Consider the following 20,710-nt stretch of genomic DNA (forward strand, 5'->3'; position numbering starts at 1 on the left):
AGTTTATGGTGTGACATTTTATTACATTGCACAAAGAGGCATAAGTGTACTGCTTTAATGGTGAGATATTCCTAATGAAACCTTTATGTGGCAGGTCACAAAAACAAATCTAGAGGCACAGATGCCATGTGGTATTGCATTTATGATGCTGTATGTGTACATGAGAGGCTTTGATGTAGCCATGCCATTCCTTTTTGCCTGTGTAGTATTTTGCTGCTAATTGGTTTCTCTGTAAACAGTGCTTCAATATGGAAGCAAGTAGGCAATTTCCAAAGGTAAATCCAAAAACATAACATGAATTGGTTTTGTGTAATGAGGAAGGTGAACAAAATCTTGGGTTTTAAAAGGTGAGCAATGGTGTATATCTGTGTAAAATTCTATGTGTAATAAATTTGTAAATATATTGGTATTAAGTTGCCTTTCTGACCCTAAGAAAGTGAAGTTCAAGCTTCAAATTTTATACTCGCCATATAAATCAACCTTGAAATTTTAGATAATTTTAAGTGCTTCAAAGGCCAACTTATATGCTGGAATATATAGTAAGCTTAAGGACATTATGCAGTTAATGGAAAGATATGCAAAATAGATGCGTAGTTTTGTGGTGACAATATTGTACATGCTCAATGTTTATTTGCATGTTTTGTCATAGAGCATCCTCCTCTGAGTTGCTTGTTTCTTTTAAATGTTCACCAGTATTTGAAAATCTGAACATAGCTCTTCAATCCAGTGTACCTCACATCCATGCACTGATGTCATTACCCCTACATACAATGAAGAAAGTTACATCCAAATTTGTTATACCTACAGTTTTTAAATCTTCCAAAATCTATTTTGGAAGTTGATTACCATTGTGAGCTAAACCAGAAGAATGATTTCTGACATAGTCATAGACATTTCTTGCCAAGATTGTGGAAGTCAAAAAAAAAAAAAAAAAAAAAAAAAAAAAGAGAGAAGATTCTGTTCTTTTATTCATTCAGAAGGTACTTTATTTGCCACATGTGACTACCCGGTGCACAAGTTCCCATTGAAAAATGACATTCTTATAAATGCTGAGATAGTGCTAATTTCATTAATTACCAGTGCATCATTAAAGATAAAGCAATAAATGTTTTTGCAGTATCACTTCCATCAGATTCAGTGTGAAAACCTACTAAACTCTATTATGAAAGAAGAAAGAATTAATGTACAGTGGTCCTTGGTTGGGGAACTAAAAAGTAAAGTGTTCAAGGAAGCTTGAAATATAACAATTTATTCTAGTTCCTTCTTGGTACTTCGTCATAGCAGCATCGAGCGTCAGAAACTATTTAACCAGGTTAAAAAATTAATTCGTAATTAGTTGATGTCTGACAGACAATTCAAATGGAAATCTGCAGACAAAAAAATCCTATGTAAGTTAAACTTTGAAAGCATCTGCACTAGTAAATAGTCTTATGGCTGTAATTTAATATAAAAGTGTATTTTATCGGTGAAATTTAATTTCTGGTGCAGTATGGACTTTACTAAAACCTGATTTTTCCCGAACTCTTTTTTTTTTTTTCATCAAACTCTGTTCTTCTTGCAAAAACCTATTGTTTTCCTCCTGCTTACAACTGCCTGATCTCCGGCTTTTTGAAAGTCAAGTTGGCAGTTATGCAGAACAACTAAAATTTTGATAAAATATCAGACACGTTTTCCTTGCATCACCAGTAAAATTGAAACTAAAATGATTTTCACAGCTAAGTGGCTAGTCAACATGAAAAACATGCCACAACATTAAACTACAGGACATTTATGCTACTACACTGGTTGACCTCTAACAGAATGATATTTTTGCAAAATACACTAGGGCTGCTTAAGTCTAATAATAATAATAATAAAAAAAAAAAAGTACAGTCAGTTCTGCTATAATGCGCATTTTCGCAATGCGAATTTGCTCCAGTGCGACTGATATATTAGGGAACAATGTCAGTATAACGTGATTTTCGTGTTGGCTCACGCGCGATTTCGACTGCAAGTAACACTAGGTGAACGCAAAACCCAGCACCAAGATGAATGTAGCAACCTGCGCAGCAATGCATACAAGTTTACAAAGCTTAAAAAATGTTAAACTTCAAATATGTGAGAGCTGTATTTCCCATTTACTGTAGTTGTGTTGGTTGGAGACACACTGTTGTCATTCTCTGTATTCACAAGATAATAGGTGATAATATCACCTCTTATTTTGTGAATACTGTGAATGTCAGTTGGGGTAAGTGGGCCTTCAAATGCATTAAGCGGCAACCTACAATATATTATATTGTAGGTTGACCTATGTTTTTAGGAGCTAACATTTCTCATTTCTCTATACAATATATTATATTGTAGGTTGACCTATGTTTTTAGGAGCTAACATTTCTCTGTTCTAACAGAAATTTCGTGAGGTGTGATAGCATGAGCAGAGGAGCACATTCTGGAGGTCGCTACCATAAAACATTAAAAACAATATGCAGTTCCCGGATTATTGGACTTTTCTGTTAGTGCAATCTATTTAAATCAGCAGCCATGAGCAGTAATACAGAAAGACAAATGATACTGAAACTGAAGAATAGCGATGGTGTACTTATAAACAGCAGAGAAGGCATAATTCAAATAGCAGAAGACTACTATAGAGAATTATACAAGGAGCGAGGGAATGATACCAGCAGTGGGGAAGATGGATTGCAAAGTAGCAACACATACGACATACCCGATATTCTTCCTGATGAGGTAGAACATGCATTGAAGAAAATGAAGAATCGGAAAGCCCCGGGGGAAGATGAAGTTACTGTAGAGTTGTTGAAATTGGGAGGAAGAGACATAACACAAAAACTGGCAAGGCTTTTCACAAAGTGCATTAGAAAAGGTGTGATGCCTAAGCAGTGGAATAATGCAATCATAATTTTGCTGCATAAGAAAGGAGATAAATCAGAAATTGGAAATTATAGACCAATTAGCTTGTTATCCCATATCTACAAGTTGTTCACAAGGGTCATTACTAACAGATTAGAAAGAATACTTGATGAGAATCAACCGAAAGAGCAAGCTGGCTTTAGGACAGGATTCTCAACTATGGATCACCTTCACGTAATATCACAGCTAATGGAGAAAGCAAATGAATATAAAACACCATTATGCCTGGCATTTGTGGATTATGAAAAGGCATTTGACTCCATACAGCATAAGGCAATGTTTCGGGCACTGGAAAGACAAGGCATAGATACTCCATATATTATGATTTTGAAGAAAATATATGAGAGTGCTACATCCTTTATTAGACTAGACAAAGACAGTAGCAAATTTAAAATCGAGAAAGGAGTTCGACAAGGAGACACAATATCTCCGAAGCTGTTTACTGCTGCCCTTGAGGAAGCTTTCAGAAGATTAGACTGGTCGCAGAAAGGAGTCAATGTGAACGGAGAGTACCTAAACCATTTACGATTTGCAGATGACATTGTGGTCATAAGCCACGATCCCAAAGAATTAGAGGAAAATCTTAATCAGTTATGCACAGTTAGTAAGGATTTTGGACTAAAGATGAATATGGCTAAAACAAAAGTAATGATGAACAAGTATGCCACGGAAAGGGAAATAATGATTGAAGGAGCAGTAATTGAAAAGGTGGAGTCATATACTTATCTGGGACAAGTTATTAGCTGTAATAATGATAAAAGGCTGGAAGTCAAGAGAAGAATAAATTTTGGATGGATAGCATTCAGGAAATATAGTCACATACTGAAGAGCAATATCCCAGTTCGTCTGAAACGTAAAATAATGAATCAATGTATACTCCCCACCATGACTTATGGAAGTGAAACTTGGGCACTCACCAAAAGAATGGAAGAGAAGCTAAGAACTACACAGCGAAGAATGGAACGAATTATATTGGGAATCAGACTGTTAGATAAGAAGAAAAACACATGGATTAGGCAGCAAACTCAAGTAAAGGACATTCTTATCAAAACTAAAGAACTAAAATGGTCTTGGGCAGGACACATAGCTCGAAGACATGATGACAGATGGACTAAGAAAATAACAGAATGGTACCCAAGAGGAGCTAGAAGAAAACCTGGAAGACAAAGGCGGAGATGGATAGATGAAATTCATGAGTTTTTGAGTAGTAAATGGATGGCCAGTGCTCAAAACAGAAGGAACTGGAAAGTTGCTGGAGAGGCCTTCATCCTGCAGTGGATTGAAAATGGCTGATGATGATGATGATGATTATAAGTGGGTAGTAAACTCGATTTTTTTGCATTTGTGTTAATACCGATAGCTGGAATTATGTGGGTGAAATGTTTCCCCTTTCATGAAATCTCCAATCATATAAAAACATAAATTTTCAGAATTTTCTCTTCCTTCCTAATTTTTAAACTTCATAAACTTGTTATTCTGTATCTCACTTGTGCGCGGCATTTTTGATTGCTTATCTTTTTTTTTTTTTTTTTTTTTTTTTTACCTTTTTAAATTTTACAATAAGAAAAGAAAATGTCAGTGAACAGAAATATCAATCAAGCAAACTTCATATCTTGTCAAGGTAAAGTGCTATATTTACTGTAATATTTATTTTTTTATTAGAAATTTGATTGGGTTTCTAATTTTTTTTAGCGTTTTACTTCACAAACTGGCCTTTTTTTTTTTTTTTTTGAGTTCTCTGCCCCTATCCCTATTTTTTCCATAAGCCCTGTTGTGTTTAATGCTTGAAATACCATAACTTGGGAGATTTTTAGTAACGCATGTACTGCATTATAGCAGAACTGACTGTACAAGAATATGTAGATAAACCAAATGCTGTGTAGGAAGCCAGTTGATTGATTGGACCTGTAAGGAAAAGGTTTTGCCTGGGATTTGCTGATATTGTCATTTGTAGAGTTATAAAGATTGAAATGCCAGGAAAATGCTGTCAGTTCTGTATAGGTGGAACTAGGAATCAATTCTGCTACTCTGGTATGAGAAAGGAGATTGGGGTGAACTCTTGGAATGGAAGGGCACCTGGGCGGTCAGCCCACTAACTGGAAGTCTATGAGTGGTGCTGCTGTGGCAAAATTGTTGCTCCAGCAAGGAGGCTGTCAAGATGGGAGGACAAAAGGAATCTCCAAACAAATGGTAGAGCCAGCTCCGTGCATGATTGAGATAGATGTTGAGGTCACTAAACAAGGAGGAAGCATTCCAGTTTGGTGATTACTTTTTTGGTGTTGCAATTGATGAGAAAGAGAGTGGTGAGAACATCTCACCACTCTCAGAGTTGTTCTTGCCATCTTTCTTGTACACCCTCCTTGGATTGAATGAATTGATGACAAAACGGAAGAAACGACTTTTGTATTGGCAGAATGCCATTAACATTCAGTTTACTCAATACATTCAAGGCCTTAAACACCTCAATCATATCACCACACAGGTGCCTAGTCTCCAGGTTATTGAAGGGGTCCCTGTTCCATTCTGAGGATAGTGGAATAGCACACTGATCCACCATCTTCAGAATAGAAGTGTGTCACTCAATTTGGTGTAGTGAGCACCAAATTGAGTGATAGGCCAGGCATTCTGACCCAGCAGAATGCCTGGCCTATATAGGCTGCATTGCATTAGCAATTCTTCTTCCAGTGTCAAGATAGTCTCTTTCCAGAAGTGGGAGTTGAGTGTAGGCTTTCCCACTTTTGGAAGGAGTAAGAACAACACTTTCATGTCGCTTCTTACTCCCTTCTTCCAGTGGTATTTGTGGTGGATCGAGTCAATTGAGCCCCTCACTCCTTAAACTTGGACATCCTATTAATTTGACAATGTTCCATTCAGACTAAAATGTGAATTCTCAATATCTCCTTTAAATTATAACCAGAAAAATAAAATCAGTTTTCTTCAGGCATATCCATCCATTGCTGGAGCTCTTCTCGAACCCTTTCTTTCGAGTTTGTTGAATTCCATTAAACAGTTTACTCCACAGAGTAAACTGTTTAATGGAATTCAATGTTTAAATCGTTCAATGGCATTCAACAAATTCAAAGTTTAGTGGAATTTTTAAAAAAACTTATAAACTTTTTACCTAAATTCTTTTAGGTAAAAATGCTTATTTTGACCTGATTGACACATTAGAGTGAAATTATTGCCAAAATTCAAATTAGAAATTTAAAAAAATAAATCATAAAAAATTTGTAAAAATAATAGCAAACTATGTCTGCTAATATTTTTTAATGTAGTAATTCCTCTGTATCTTATTTATTTGTCATTTAATTCAATTTCTGGGTCAGAAATCTAGAGAATTTAAGCATTTTTAACCTAAACCAGACAAAAATAGCCGACAGATGTGATCTCCTCCTTTGATTTTCAAAACCATGTATTGAAACTATGTCTGCTATTATTTGGAAACACAAATACGAGACGACAGCAAGTGTTGGAAGATTTCAAAACAATTTGCAGGTTTTTGATGGCAAGAACAAGGAAAATGACCTTGGAAAACATATTTATATCAATACTCTCCGCAGCCAAACACATGCAAAACATAAATTTATTTGTACTCCTGAACATGTTACACAAATCGACCAACTAATACTGGAAAACTGCTAGATTCCAGCATTATCAGGGCTTCCTCAGAACTTGCACTGAAAATGTAATCAAAGTAATCTAGATATTAGAGTTGCCCTTCTGAAGAATCACTGTCCCTTTCCAGCAAACTGCCTTGGGCCCACAATGGGTACAACCTTCTTGGGGGACCCCAGCTCCCAAACAAGCACATTTTTATCCTTAATTTTTCTTCAGTAGGTCTATTCTATGTAGTTGATAATAAAGATTCTCATTGTGATATCTAAATTTGAGGATTTTTAAATTATAGCAAAGGCTGTAAAGAACTTTATAGCAGATCATTTCTAAATCTCACTGTTGGTCCCATTGAAGATTGGTATGAACCACTGTAAAGCTAAAACTCTGACAAGTTAGAGTTTTAAAATCAGATGTCTTTGCAAACATTCAACATATAAATCTTGAAATATAATCCTGATCCATCCATTTGTGATATAGATTAACTTATTTTTGCCTGTTAGCTGTTACTGTAGTAAATTCTATACACCAAAAACAGAAAATCTTAAATACTGTAGAACGTCGATTATCTGAACTAATTGGGACAGGGTTAGTTTGGATAATCAAACATACATGAGAATACCCAATTTATACAAAACAATGATTATGCATACAATTAAATTATTGTATGTAAGGTATTTTGAAATATGAAGTATTATAAAAAATAATTGATTTAGGAAATGGTTTGTAAATAATAACCAAAACGTTTTGAAGAAACAATGTATATTATATTTATTTTTAATTTACCTAATTTTTTTACACGGTTTCAACTATAAACCACACTTTTTTTACATAAACAGAAATAAACAAACTATACTCTACATTATACTCTTATTTGCATGCAGTTACTTGCACACAAATAAGAGTATAATGAATCTTGGGAAGGTTTATTTTTAAAATATGTAAGCTTAAATTTTTCTTTGAATGATCTGAGATTGTTTTTTTTTTTTTTTTTTTTTTTTTTTTTTTGCGATGAGGTCTCTCATCCTCTTTAATAGCAGTATCTCCTTAGAACTGCATTTAGACTTACTCACACCATGCCATTGCAGTTTCTAGCACAGTGAAGGCCTCCATGTGAGTGGGCCTTCAAATGCATTAAGCGGCAGGAGTAATATTTCAGCATAACAACCAATGCACTAAAGGTAGATACTGTAATTTTAGTGGGAAGGAGCAGTGGTTCAGATAATGAGCGTTTCACTGTATTTAAATGTATGTTAGAATTCTACCACTGTTGCATTTTGGTATTCTTACAATATATATTCATCTCCACTCTACATAATTATAATTATTTTTTAATTGGAAAAGTATAGTTCCAAAGAAAATTCTTTATAACAAACACCACATTTATCAAAAACATCTGTTTCTTTATTAATTTTGTATAGGGTTTGGTTTCCCTTTTTTATTCACTTTATTTCGAGATTGGAAAACAAGACAGTTTTTTTATTTATGGTGTTTTTTGATCTTATTATCCACTATAATATTAGAATTAAGAATACATATTTTAAACATGTGAATAATAAAATTCACTAGCACCACCTGCTGATTGATGTGAATTTGGCGCATAAGCGGCCTCCGTAGCCGAGTGGTCAGGAGCTGGAGTGCAGTAGCACACGCTCTTTGAGTAGACCAGGGTTCAAGCCCCTGACTGCTAAATACGGTCGATCTGCCAACCCGCACTGGACCAGCGTGGCAGATTATGGTCCATTTCTCTCAGCATGAATTGTTGAGGAGGCTTCCATCCTGCAGTGGGTTGATAATGGCTGCAGTTAACTTTTAACCAGCTAGAGGGTCAAATATTAATGGAGTAGATTTTACTCAAGGGTGTTGTTGGTGAATTCAAAACAATGATTTCATAAATATATTTTTTTTATGTACTTAGTTTTACTTAGTTTGGTTAGGTATCAGAAATTGTGCTGTCATTTTGAAGCTGTTTTTGTACATAATTTAATTTTCGTGAACTTAATTGATGTTTCTCTTAAAGGACTGACAATGCCATCAAAAATCATTGGAACTCTACACTCAAAAAGAGAGCAGAACAAGGATGGTTTATGGATCATGTCCGGAAAAGGCACACTCATCCATATCTTTCACGCACAAAACAGGTGAGACTTGCATTAAAACAATAGCTGATGATTACTGTGCAGTAAAGAATTTTCATAATTTTTTTTCATAACATGTTTATTAATCATCCATATTTTGATGGTCCTTTTCAAAGTAGCCCCCATTTGATGAAATGCACTTACTCCAACATTTCTGTCATTCTTCAAAAACATGGTGGAAGTCATTTTTTGACGTGTTTGAGAATTGCCTGCAGTGTCTTCACAACTCAATTCTAACAACTAGAAACATTTTCCTCGTAGTCCCTTCAACTTTGGAAATTTAAAAAAAAAAAAAAAATTGCAGGTGAAAGGTCAGGGCTGTAGGACGAATGAGGAACACATTTGACATTAATGCTGGCTAAGTACTCGATGACAGTATGAGTAATGTGAAGTCTTGCATTGTCGTGATGCAGCATCCATCCACCTGAATGCAGTTGTGGTTGTTTGCGACAAATGTCATCCTCAAAGAGGCGCAGTTCTGTAGTAAAGTCCCGTAACAGTCGTATGACGTGGCACGTTTACATGCAAGGAAACCATTCTTTGAATGTAAAAAAAAGAGATGACCATAACCTTTCCTGCAGAAGCCACAACCTTTGCTTTTTTTTTCAGAGTTGGTGATGACATAGACTTCCAAACAGAACTTTGTTGCTTACTCACTGGGTTGAAATGATGAAGCCATGTCTTGACCACCATCATCACCTTGTGCAGAACCTCATCATCTTCAGTAACCATCCATTGCAGTTCCTGACAAACCTCCATGTGAACTTGCTGTTATTCAGGTGTGAGTAGTCTTGGAACCCACCATGCACAAGCACATGTCATATGCAAAAGTTCATGGAGAATACCGTGTGTGTGCTTCCTACTAATATTCTCAACATCTCTGCCAGTTGCCTTACTGTTATATAATGATCTTCTCCCATGATTACAGAAGCAATATTTATGGAATCTGTGGTGATAATGTGGTTGAAACCCCAGAATGTTTAAAGATGGACATGGTTCAATCACATCCATCTTTAAACATTCTAAACTACCCCTGCAAGCTGTGCTATCTGGAAGTGTAGGTTCACCACGAGCCTCTTTTAACATTTCATATGCTTCAGCTGATATTTCCTTGAGATGGAAACAAATTTGAGAGCACCTTACTATTCCTCACATGTCGTGTCCATTGTTATATATGAAAACTTGAACAGGCATAAACTTGACCAATTGTCAAGGTCAACACCATGTGCATGATTGAACTATGCAGTTGTTATGTGATGCAGCTTGGTTTGGTCTTAAGTTCTGCAGCTTGGCTAGAAATAGCATGCGATCTGGTTGTTTGTGAAAAATTGTGATCATTCTTTATTGAACAACCCTCTTATTTTTACTGGCCTCTTCAGCAGGAAAATAATTTGCTATCATTTAAGGCAGCACAAATGAAGTTATAAACTTCATTCACACTAAAACTATAGGCCTAACAGCTAAGTCAAAATACAGATCTTCCTTTTTCTGTTTACAGTTAAAGATCTAATGTATTTTTTTCCCTCCATCTCTTCCGTTCTAAGCATCTGCACGTGAACACACTGTTGCATTGACACCAGTGTACTCAGTTTAATGGTAAACTATCAAGCCAAGAGAATGAGTTTTCTTTTAATATACAAGTGCAATATATTTTCAGTGTAGTACACAATAATATTGAATTAATCTTGCCTCTCTAGACCAGTAAGTACAAATATCATCACTTCTTGTAGTTCAATGATAGGTTCTCTATATTATGGTTATCATATATGCTTAAGTTTAGGCTTTATCTTATGGAATTATCAACATTTAGCAATTTTTTGCCATTTTACAAATTTCAAAACATTAAATTAAATTTTTGCAAAATTCAAAAATTGATTTCTTCTCTTTGAGAATAAATTAATTTTAAGAAACTTCAACATCAACAATTAATGTATATTGAACTGACACTGCACCTCCTCTGTAGTTGTTTTACCTTTGAGGTGGCAGATCAAATAACACACAAAGCAGGATCTGTAGGCTTTCTTCAAATTATGAATGATACCTTGATCCAGTGGTTGCATGGACTCGTGCACTGCTTTCTGCTCTTTCTCTTTGATTGCGAATATTAAGATTGCTTGTTCTGCCTCCAGACACCATGCACTGTTTGTGTTTGGATGCAGAAAGAGCAATCTTAATATTTAATAGTTTTAGTGCCCTACTAGAATGTGCAGTACAGTGATCCAGGATCATGAGAATTTTTCTTTCCTGCATGAAAATTCTTCTGTTGTATTTTGTATATATTTTGTATAATTATTTTGTATAATTTTACCGTTAACACATCAAGAAGATGTGTTAATGGTAAAACTGCCAAGAAGACTTGCTGATGACTAGGGAGGTGAAGTTTTGTAGTGCCATCTGCATTTGGTACACAACAGCACAGTCTCCCTCCTTTTGCTCAATTTCCTCCACAGCAGGTTTCACTATGAACAGCGTGTTATTGAGAAGCAAATTATAATTCTTGCTAAACTTGCTATATACCATGAATTGGTTGTGCAGATGTCAACCAGTCTATGTTTTCTTCTTGATTTGCTCTTTAAAGTGTGGCAGCCAATCATTGCTACATTTGGAATCAGTGATGCCAGGGCTCAATGTGAAACAGTTGTTTTTATTTTTATTTATTTATTTATTTTTTTTTTTTTTTTGTAGCAGGAGATTCGACATTGGTAAATTCAGTGCCTGTATCTGATGAAACCATTCCAATTGTTTCTTTTAAGATCTTTATACTTTGCACCACATACATATTTTCAGTATCATTTCAGCTTCAAAGGCATCTTTTATTCCAGTTTTTAAAACTGTTGATAACATCAGTAGAGGAATTTCTTTGCAGATAAATTGCTTTGCAATTTCTGTTTTGGTGCCATCTCTTTTATCAACTTCTTCAATAAGTTTGAGTTTCATATCCAAGTATAACTTGTTTCATATTCACTTTGTATCCATGTTGAATGGCAGTAATTTTCACTTTTGATACAGACTGGATGTTTACTTAAAAGTAAAAGTGGTTTAAAATGTGAAAATCTGACTTTCAGAGAATAATTTGTTGTTTGAAAATCTTTATTGGTCTACCTAATATGCTGATGCCCCAGCTGTAATGTCAGTTATGCAACTCATTTTAGGTCCACTTATTTCATGCTGAGCTAATCGATTTGACTTCCACCCCTCTCCTGAAGAAGCCTCAACAGCTAGATAGATATCATGACGAGATCAGTATACTTTGTACTAACTGTGTAGTACAAAGTTTACTGATCAGTATTACCACAGATAGTATTACCACTGTTTTCAGTGGTAATACTATCTGTGGCTCAAACGTTTAACTTTGTAGTACATATTAACTGTATTTTGTATTAAATAAAATTTAATACATGAGATGAGAAAGCCTATTCCTTTTGAAGGGAAATGAGATCACTTTATACAGATGCAAACTTTGTATAAACTGATATTGTGTTAAGGAGGCTTGTAATGTAATTTTTACATTTGATAATAACTATTTTTAGTTTGTTTTGACTATGTGTGAACATAATATGAAGATAAAATGCCTTTCATTAATTTTTTTTCCATCTTACTGCCACAATGTGTTAACATTTCCTTAAATTCATTCACATCTCGTTACTAGTCATTAGATATCAGCCAGAATGAATATTTGTAATTTTTTTTATTCCTTTAAATTAATTTAGAAGAAACATAGTACAAGATAAAAAGTAATTATCGGCAAAACTAGGAGTAAATGCAGCTGTTATTCACCAGATATTTTCTCACCAGGAATTAATGACTTTTTTGCAGAGGCATTATGAGGAACAAGATGAAAACCATAGAGAGCCTGTCCATGTATCTCACACACAGAGTGATATAACAAAATGCGAAGGTGAGTTTAAATGACATAATACTTGATTACTAATAGAGAACGAGCCTTTTCTCTGCCCCTTCAGTAAGGTGTTTTTTTTATTTTATTTTATTTTTTTTAAATGAAGACCCCAAGCACGAGAGATATTAAAACCTGTGGTACTTCGTACTGTACATGGGTTGAAGGTTGAGAAGATGAAAGAAGATACTCGTTGACATTAGACTTGAATTTCTGTAGATTGTAATTTTCAGTAAATGCATATGAAAGGAGGTAGTTCCAGAAAACAAAACTGAAGGAATAAATGAGGAAGAAGAAAAGTTGGTTTTGCGAGTTTGAAGTTAGACAAAGAGAGTGGGAATTATAGAAGTCAATTCGGAAGAACAGTGCCCATGGAAGTACAAATAGGAAAGGCATGCAGCAGAAACAGAATGTCTGTGAGACAGAGAGTGGAGAGACTGTTAGAGATGAGTCATTAATTAACCTAACTGCCCTCTTTTGAATGGAGTCTAAAAGCCTGAGAGAGGTTTTGGGGGCACCACCCCAGATGTGGGAACAATATTTCATGGTAGGGTGGATATGAAATTTGTACTGAGTGAACAGCTGCTTGGAAGAAAAGTAATACCGAGAGTGAAAGAGAAAATTCAGTTTTTTAGATGTAGAGAAAGCATCTATTTGTGATGTGCTTATAGCAAGAGAGATTTGAATAATTACAGATTAGAAATTAGATCAGAGTAATCCCCAATAGAGAAATGTGATCTTGTCTAGAAATCAGAGTGTCATCGAAGATAAGCATAGGAGCAGAAGAATCCTTTTGGCGAGATATAAGACAGGAATGGATTTTAGAAGGATTGAAATCAACTAAGTTATTCTTGCCCCACTGGCGAATTATCTAGAGATCAGCATTTAAGGAATTGGTAGTGGATATTTGAGAAATTGAAGCAATTGTGCAGGCCAAGGTTTCTCAAATTGAAATGTGGAATACAATGTGCTATCATCAGCAAAGCTGTGGATAGAATTTCTAGTCAATGGAAGAAGGTCATTAATATACAAGATTAAAGCAGTGGAAGAAAGAACTGAACCTTGCAGGAACACCTTCATTAGTGGAGAAGTTAGAAGATAGAGAGGTATTTATGGTGGTGGGGCTGGAGTATAAACAAGAACAGTAGTCACAGGATACCTAGTTACAAAACGCAGTTGGAAAACCATAATATGGAACCTTATTTGGAAGACTTTTATGCCAAACACGATCAAAAGCTTTTGAAATGTCAAGAGTAACTGCTTTAGCATCACAAACTTTTCTGTTGAATTTGTCTATAGATGGTAACATAAGACATTATATCACCAGTGGACTGACACTGACAGAATCCGTATTGGCGATCAGATTGCAGTTTCTAGATAGTTTGAGTTGGCAGTTAATTGATTCCTCCATTACTTTAGAAAGAGTAGAAGTGCAATGGGATGATAATTGGATGGGAGGGATTTGTCACCCTTTTTAGGAACTGGATGGATATGAGCAAATTTCCAAGCAAAAGGGAAAACACCTGTGGAATAAGAAAATGAAACAAGGTGACACATAACAGGAGCACAGGTTTTGACAGAGAAATATCATCAGGACCTGGAGCTTTCTTAGCATCAAAATTGTTCAAAATCCTTCTGACATCCCTTTCATGGAAGACTACCAGAGGCATTGATTGGGGTGTACTGGGAATGGTAGGAGGTGGTTTGCCAAGGTCATCAGTACATGCGTTAGAAGAAAAGTAGGATGCTAGCAGGTCAGCTTTATATTTGACGTAGCAGTTTTTGACAGAGGTGGTAATAAATATGGGCAAAAGTTGCAGCCAATAGCTTTGGCAAGAGATCAGAATGCTCGACTACTATTTGGACAAGAAGCAAGTTTTCTACTCTTAGTCTGTTTTAAATCTAGTTTGTACTGATTAATAACTGCTTTACAATTGTTGCGAACTTTGGTGTAGGCAGAAAATGAAACTGAAGAATTGGAAACAAGCCAATTATGATATGCAACATTCTTCTCTTGAACTGCCTTAGCACATTTATCAGAAAACCAAGGTTTAGATAAAATGTGAGATTTTAAGATGGAGTGCGGAATAAAGGATTTCCTCCCTATAAGAATAATTTCACTAGCATGATCTGAACAAACACTGATATCAGAAGATTTGAAATAGTTATCCAACCAAGGAACAGAAGAAAAGAAATCTTGCAGATCATCCTATTTTGCATTCTTGTAATGCCAAACAATACGAGGTTGAGAATGGCCATGAGAGAAAGGCTCCATTGGAGAAGAGACCACCACAAGTTGTGATCCGAGGTGCCTAGAAGCCCACTCACCTCGATCATGTACTTAGAAGGGTTGTTTGTGAGTAAAAGATCAAGTGTGTTGGCTAGGTGGTTACGATTGTCTGGTAGATAAGTGAACAATCTGTGTGAGGTAATTGGTATGGAAAAAGATTCAGCATCTCGACCAGCTGGAGTTGTGAACATTAAAATCACCAAGGAAAATTACCTCACTGTTAGGAAAGTTGGATTGTAGAAAGTCAAGTTTCAAAGAGAGGAAGTTGTCTTGTATTGTTTGGCAACAGATGAATTTGACAGTGAGGTAGAGAAATTTTAAGCCAGAGAATATTGAAAAGAGGAGATTCCAAATTATGAGGTCTGAGAGAGAATATCAGAGTGGGCGCGTGAACAAGTACCACCTATGAAGTGAAAGGAATCATACAGAAAATAATTTGGACAACTGAGATGAGCAGTGGTTGACTTGACTGATAATTGGGATTCTGTCAGAAAAAGTACATGGGGTTTGACAGATTGTAAGTGGAAATGGACATCACTGAAATTGGAACTGAGACCATGTGTATTTGTGAATGAATGAGGAAATGTTTGGGGGTGTTAGGTTTTTTCGCAGATAAGTTTGTTCTATCAGTTTGACAATTCGTGATGTGTTCAATAGTAAGAAAATGGTGAGGATGTGCTATATGAAGTAATGAAATTTTTGGATATGGCAAGAATATACCCAGTTATTTGACATAACGTGGCTTCAACAATTCCCCACACATACACATTACTCGGACTCCCTTCAATCACTATCTGGCAGAGCATAGACAGTGAGTTTATGCACTAGCTAAACTGGAAGCCTTCTATAGAGTTTCCAATAGGTTCGGTCCAGTGGACTATCTAGCAGCCAGCCTGCGAACACCATTTTAGAGCTGTACCCTCGAAATGTAAGGAAGATTGGATCTTGCCATGATGCCCATCATAACCTCAAAAGACATCAACCATACTACATGATGGAAGAGATGGCAGTGGGTGGCCCCATGAACTCTTGTTTAGTCTGGAGACTAAACATGGGTTCAACCACCTCAAGTCTCCAGTGAGAAAAGTGGTGGTGGTATTGCATCAGTTGATGAGATTCTTCTGCCACCTAGTATTACTGGGTAACACAGAGTGGCGGCATTCCTCCGTGTGGAGGTGTGGCACCCCCTACACCCATGCTTACGTTGGTTCACAGCCTTGGTGGTTACCTCCAGTATGCTAGGTGCCATATTTCAGGACTTGCACATGGGAGTTATACCAAAGGGTACTAACGGTCCCAATATTGTGGAGGTGTAAGCAGTGGATCTGGCTGTCATAGATCGACTGAACTTCGCCAAAATTAGGTTCACTTGACTTGAGTGTTACCTGAATATCAGTTCTGTCAGTGTTTTAGACTCCCATGCAGCAAGCTTAGCTTAACATACTTGAGAGAACGTCTCTGACAGCCTCAAGGACCAAAAACTGAGAAACTATATTCCTTCAAAATAAAATTGAAAGCTTAGCTATATGCAGTTTATGTTGGAAATAATTGTAACAGATATTCTGGTTTTTAAACATTAATGTTATGTTACAAGTTACAGAGTGAACATATAGAAATTACATATTTGTAATATTTCTCATAGATGATTAAAAAACTTTTAGTTTATTTGGGTTTACTACATTCTTACTTTAATTTGAATAAGTAATGCCATTATTATCAATGAGGCATATGGCAAACATGGATATATAGTAGATAATTGCCATGTACCACGAAATTACCAAAAGTATTGAGATATTAAGAGAAAAGTTAACAAATTTACGAAGTAAGAGAAAAGAAGAAAAGTGTACACATTGTATTTTTTTACCATATAAGGCCTTCTTTTTCTTGTAAAACTGTCCATAACCCTTTCCACCAGTTTACAATGTGTCAAGCTTCTTCATTTTGAAATCACTGAATCCGTTGTTTGCATTTACTTTAACCCTAGGATGCTCAAATGATGTTTTTTTTTTTTACTTTTTTACTTTTTAAATACAGTTAGTCCTCGTATAACACGTGTTTATACTACACGAATTCGAACATACACAATTTATAAATAGGGGAACGATATTGTATATAACATGAAGTGAATTCGCTTGTGCATGATTTGCCTTTGCGTTTACAAGAAATGGCAGTCGAATGCGGAATCACCTCAACTGAACACAACACAACACAATAGGAATGAAGAGAAGATTCTGAAAATGTATTTATGTTTTTTATATCAGTAAAGGGGAAACACATTTCACCATAATAACATAAAAACCCACACAATTCCAGCTATTGGTATTATTGCAAATGCAATTAGATCGAGTTTGCTACCAGTTTATAACAGATTCCACTAGCAGAAACGCAGTTGGAATTTGTTTTTATTGTTTTATGGAAGTAACCCCCAGAAATGTGCTTTAGTAAAATGTGAGCTAGTGAGGTGTTAATAGTGTGTCTCTGCCTTTACAGTGTTGTTTATTCAGTTGCTACACGCACGCAGCTTTGTTTATATGTATCAAGCGTGCCTCCTCATTTTGTAATTGTGCTTTATTCCCTAAAAATGAGTAAAATACTTAAAAGGTGTGAAAAGGAAGCGTCCTGGTGAAGACACTACAGATTCAGAGAGAAAAAGAAAAGCAACATCAATAAACAGAGGCAGACTGGGTCAAAAATTCTTATCCGGGGAAATTTGTAGTGGCTTCATACTAGCGTTTATGGCCAAAACCACACTGGTCTCCATCGTCTCCTGGCCTCCAGCCCACCGGGGTTTCCCCGGTAAGGCTTATGGCCAGTCCGCCTCTGTTGATAGAGAAAAAATATGAAATTATGAAATGCTTTCAGCGAAATGAAAGACCATGTGATATTGCATGTGCTATGGGCCTAAATGAGGCAACGCCAAGAATTAGAAAGAATGCAGAGAAAATAAAAACAACTTTCATAGCAGGAACAACTCAAAGTGTAATTAAAATCCATTAGATCAAGACACAAAGAATTGGAAGAGATGGAACAGCTGTCATCTGTTTGGATAGAAAATCAAACAAAGAACAAGCTTGCTTACGATAGAAGCAAAAGCAGTAGCAATATTTTATTATGTAATAGTCGTAATAAAATACTAAAATGTAATAGTTGTAATAAGTATTTTATTACAATTATTTATTGTGTTTGGTAATGTTTTGGTTACAAATGTGTGTTCAATCTTGGGTGGTCGGCACCTAATCCTATTTTTCCCATAGAGCCTGTTGTTTATATTGCACGATTTTGCATTGCATGAGGATTTCTAGGAACACAACTATCATGCTATACGAGGACTGACTGTAGTATGAAATTCTCCAATGTGCATCTTTTATCGTCAGCATTCTCAAAAGCATGAACATCATTTTAAGTTTTACTTTGACTTATCTAAGTTATGAAAAGTTAATTGTTTGATGTCTAACATGTACCACATTGTAAAATGTGTTTTTGTTTTAATAATTATCGGGAGTGTACAAACATCATATCACATCGATAATTTGTTCCCCCTATCCACCCATCCCAAAGAATGGGTGGGATAGAACTTCTGAGTAATATATCTACACCAATGCCTTATTATAATTTGACTCTCTTTACCATTCATGCATTGTTCTGAAAATTGTTTTTTTTTTTAAGGGGAGTTTTCCTGATGAAAAGTCATTATTGGATGACGGGGGTGGGAGTATAATGGATGATGAGGAAATAAACACGTGTGTCTCCAAGACATCATTTCAAACAACAAAAAGTGGAATGAATTATATAAATCGCCATTTTCACCACTTCAACAAAAAAGCTAAAAATTTAATTTGTATAATATAAAAAAGAGAGAGAGAGCTGTGTTTGTCAGGTGCACACAAGCAGCTGTGTTCTTTTTAAGGACGTGAGTGGTTAGAGGTTAATAATGAAAAGTTCAGAGACAGCAGCTTGTCTATGGAGCTCCTGTTTATGCAACACTATATACAGTATGTTCACTAACAACTGCTACTTTAGTTCCCAGACTTCTCTGAAGATTTTCTGGCAACTTTGGTTGAGTTTTTCCAAACAACAGAACTATTTGATGGTTGCCTTGTATAAAACAAAATGTTGGTCTATATTCAAAATTGGGTCAAAGATTGTATCATAGAGTACCTTTAAAATTCTATAATTACTTAAATTGGTAACAACTTGTTTACTCTATAAACTTATACTGCAGGGAAGTGAGAACATACATTATATTACTATATTCAAATATAATCCCACATCTTCATATTCTAATATGCAATTAATTATGGTAATTAAAAGAAATAATGTTTGTGAAGTAAGACAGACATATTAAAAAATTATATGTATAATGAGGAAAGAGAGAAAGAAGAGAAATATAGATTTAAGTATAGAGTAATATAAGAATGACTGTATTGTCATCAGATACATGTGCCTGGCAGGTACTTTAACAAAAATGAACATGCCAATAATGGTGGAATGCCAGATTGGTTAATAGGAGGAGCTAAAACTCAAGGCAGAAAAGGCAGCAAAATTTGTATTTGGAAAAACCAGGAAAGTAGCATTGGGTGAGAAATGATCAATGGGTCATAGTAAAATTGGATAAATTTGATAAGTTATTAGGAAGAATATAAGTTTGAAATTGATTATATACAAGTATACAATGGTTAATCAGTGGGCCCCATTGTTGTTATGTGTGTGCTTCTCAGTACATATTGCTGATTGTTGTTTTGTCAGTTACTAATTCAAGATAAAAGCAGTTTATCGTATTTATCAATTTATTTAACAAGTAAAGGGAAATACTGGGAAAAAAATCATGAGCTAGGATTAAATTAAAAGTGTCTGCAATTCTGAGAAGACACGATAGGAGGGAGTACATGTTGAGAGCCTTGCCAATTAATTCAGCCCTGGTGTCACTGTTCAAGGCTCGTGGGGTAGAATATTTCTCAGCATGGTCTGTGCTTGTTAATAGAAGCGGTGTTTTTACAGGGATGGGATACATTTAAATAGATGAGGTGGGTGCAAGGATGTTTGCTGATGCTGTTGTGGCAGTGTGAGGTGAGTCAGAAACTGCTAGCTTGTGGGGGGTACACAGACTAACACATTAACTAGAGCCCCACAGGCAGAAGTAAAAGTGATTCTTGCACTACTTCCATTGGAACACACAGCGGCCTGGAAAGCAAGGTGTTGGGGATTTCAAACCCTTCTGCAGGTCATGATGGAACAAGTAAATACATGGGTTGTTTTAGGGTAATGAAGAGTAAGAACAGGTCTACACTACTGCTTAGGTCATCAATTTGTAGACACTGCAGGAATATTGGAGACATGGTGTCACCCAGACAAGAGATGCAGGTTTTGAATATGAGGAATACCACATGTGCAGAAAGGATGTAGTGTATAGTGTTACAGGTCTTGCGGCACAGGGAATTTCCAACTCCGCTGCACAGAAAGGATAGACAGAACAGGAGGGAGAGTGGGTTTATGCCCTTAACTAATATGTTTGCTGCTGGAACTCAAACTTATGTCAAAATGAACTGCAATTTTTGTGCCTTAATGCAAATATGTGTCCATTCAATTATGGTCAGTAAATGAGTGCTGTAAAAGGAAAGGCACGTGAAATGAACAACTGTTTAATAGCAGCACACTGATTAAATCATGGGCTATTTGCATTATGGCTGGGAATTTGCTTAGCATCAATTGTGCTGTCTGAGAACACTATATAAGCTGTATACTTGGTTCACAGTTTTCTGTGTTCTTTGCTTGTGTTGAAGTTATTTTATGTAGTTTAGTATTTTTATCAAGATGAAAAAGTTAAAAATTTTTTGAAGAAAATGCTTGCTGAAAATTGTATGTAAAAAG

General features: G+C 35.7%; 1 protein-coding gene across 1 annotated transcript in view; it reads left to right on the forward strand.

The window, feature by feature from the left end:
* LOC150087240 (myb-related protein B-like) overlaps nucleotides 1-20,710 on the forward strand; it is a 279,695-nt gene that overhangs the window by 145,473 nt on the left and 113,512 nt on the right. The window contains exons 6-7 of the mRNA XM_090371905.1: nucleotides 8,540-8,660; nucleotides 12,474-12,555. Of these exons, the coding sequence (XP_090228031.1) occupies nucleotides 8,540-8,660; nucleotides 12,474-12,555 (203 nt within the window). The remainder of the gene's footprint in view (nucleotides 1-8,539; nucleotides 8,661-12,473; nucleotides 12,556-20,710) is intronic.

This window comes from Mastigoproctus giganteus, chromosome 4 (assembly GCF_048544385.1).
Source record: "Mastigoproctus giganteus isolate SK-2022 chromosome 4, ASM4854438v1, whole genome shotgun sequence".
Classification (NCBI taxonomy): Eukaryota; Metazoa; Arthropoda; class Arachnida; order Uropygi; family Thelyphonidae; genus Mastigoproctus; species Mastigoproctus giganteus.